Genomic DNA, 1,694 nt, shown 5'->3' with positions numbered 1-1,694 from the left:
TATAAAATATATTAATTCAGTATTTTAAAACTGTATCTATATCTCATCTGTTAAACATAATTTTGAATCTCTATATTCTTATCTTAATATTGTACTTTTAAACAAACGCAACCTATCCATTACAATGCCTGTTTGGTTTCTCATTTCACTTCAAATTTAAGCTATTTGGAACCGAAATAAGATGATTTAAATTTTAAACACAGTTTATTTGTTACTTGTGCAGAAAGCATACAAAAGTGGACCAATGCCTCAGAAAAACTCTGCTCCTGGTCTTGCATACTTTCATATACCATTGCCTGAGTATGCTAGTTTTGACAAATCAAACTTCACAGGTGTCAAACTTGAACCAGATGGCAATGGCATTAGTTCTGCTAAGGTGAACTCCGGCTTCTTCGCGACATTAGTCCAAGCCGGAGATGTGAAGGCAGTTTTCACCGGCCATGATCACCTCAATGACTTCTGTGGTAAGTTAACCGGCATAAACCTATGTTATGCCGGAGGATTCGGATACCATGCATATGGAAAGGCTGGATGGTCTAGGAGATCAAGAGTGGTGGTAGCTCGCTTGGAGAAGACGCCGGAAGGAGCTTGGGGAGATGTCAAGTCAATAAATACCTGGAAACGCCTCGACGATCAAAATTTTACTCAAATTGATGGACAAGTTCTTTGGAGCAATAGCTTTTGAAGTAAAATATCCTGGAATACTTGCAGTAATCTTTTTTGGTTTTCTTGTTACTAAATTATGTTACTAAATTTTCTTAGGATATTGCAAATGAAAAATCATCATGTTGTTACTTTAAGAGAAGGGAGAAAGTAGGATATGAAAAATTATTGTGTTGTAAACTAAAGTCCTTTGAAGGAAATTAGGTAAAACGGTGCTAAATTATTATGTGTGTGTTTGGATTTTCGTTTGTAAATGGAAGTTTGTATAAAATTGAGTTTGCAAAATTAATTTTGATTAAAAGTGAGTTAGTAATAACGGATTTATGTTTGGTAATTTTTTATTTAAAATGCATTATGATAAATTAAATATTGTTTGAATTACATTATTTAAAATCACTTTCAAATGAAAAATTACAAAAAAGACATGTAAAAATAATTATTTTATCATTTTATTTTAGATATTTAAATAAATTTTAATATTTTTTTAGTATTCTCAATACTCTTTAGTATTCTAATAGGATTAATAAAATCATAATACAAAGTAAAAAAAATATTCCATATAAAAAAGAAATAACAATAACAGTAAAGGAACTCATAAAAAAATCAGAAGTTTTATAACAAATAATAATATACATAAGAGAGTATTAGAAAAAAGTATTATAAAAAAAATAAACATACGATAATGAAGGACATAATTGGTACATAGAACATAAAGTTTAATCCAACGTAAAAAGGTGAACGAAAAAGTTAAAATTTTTAGTTTTTGGTAAACGTAGGTTGAAGATAGAAATCACTTCTGCATTTACAGCATAAAAATGTTGTCAAATATAAAGATGAAGCATTCAAGAAACTCAAACGAATTTCTCTCTTCTCCAACACAAATTCAAACACACCCTAAATTGTTTCTGTTAAAACGGAGACAATTTTTTTCATGTGCTGATATTTTTATCATATTTTAAAAGTATTTTTGTTGTTAATATAAATTGAAAATATTTTTATGAGTATATTAGATAATCCAATGTATTTCTAAT

At 28.7% G+C, this 1,694-nt stretch overlaps 1 protein-coding gene across 2 annotated transcripts in view; it reads left to right on the top strand.

The window, feature by feature from the left end:
• The window catches only part of LOC107624730 (probable inactive purple acid phosphatase 29), a 6,460-nt gene that overhangs the window by 3,426 nt on the left and 1,340 nt on the right, over positions 1–1,694 (top strand). The window contains exon 3 of one of the 2 annotated variants that reach the window (XM_021115310.1): positions 224–686. In XM_021115310.1, the coding sequence (XP_020970969.1) occupies positions 224–685 (462 nt within the window). In that variant the 3' untranslated portion in view covers position 686. Of the gene's footprint in view, positions 1–223; positions 887–1,694 lie in introns of those variants that run through there. The other variant, XM_016327166.2, reaches the window with a different exon arrangement.

The sequence above is a fragment of the Arachis ipaensis genome, chromosome B02 (assembly GCF_000816755.2).
Source record: "Arachis ipaensis cultivar K30076 chromosome B02, Araip1.1, whole genome shotgun sequence".
Lineage (NCBI taxonomy): Eukaryota > Viridiplantae > Streptophyta > Magnoliopsida > Fabales > Fabaceae > Arachis > Arachis ipaensis.
This window is presented reverse-complemented; position numbering and strand designations above follow the sequence as displayed.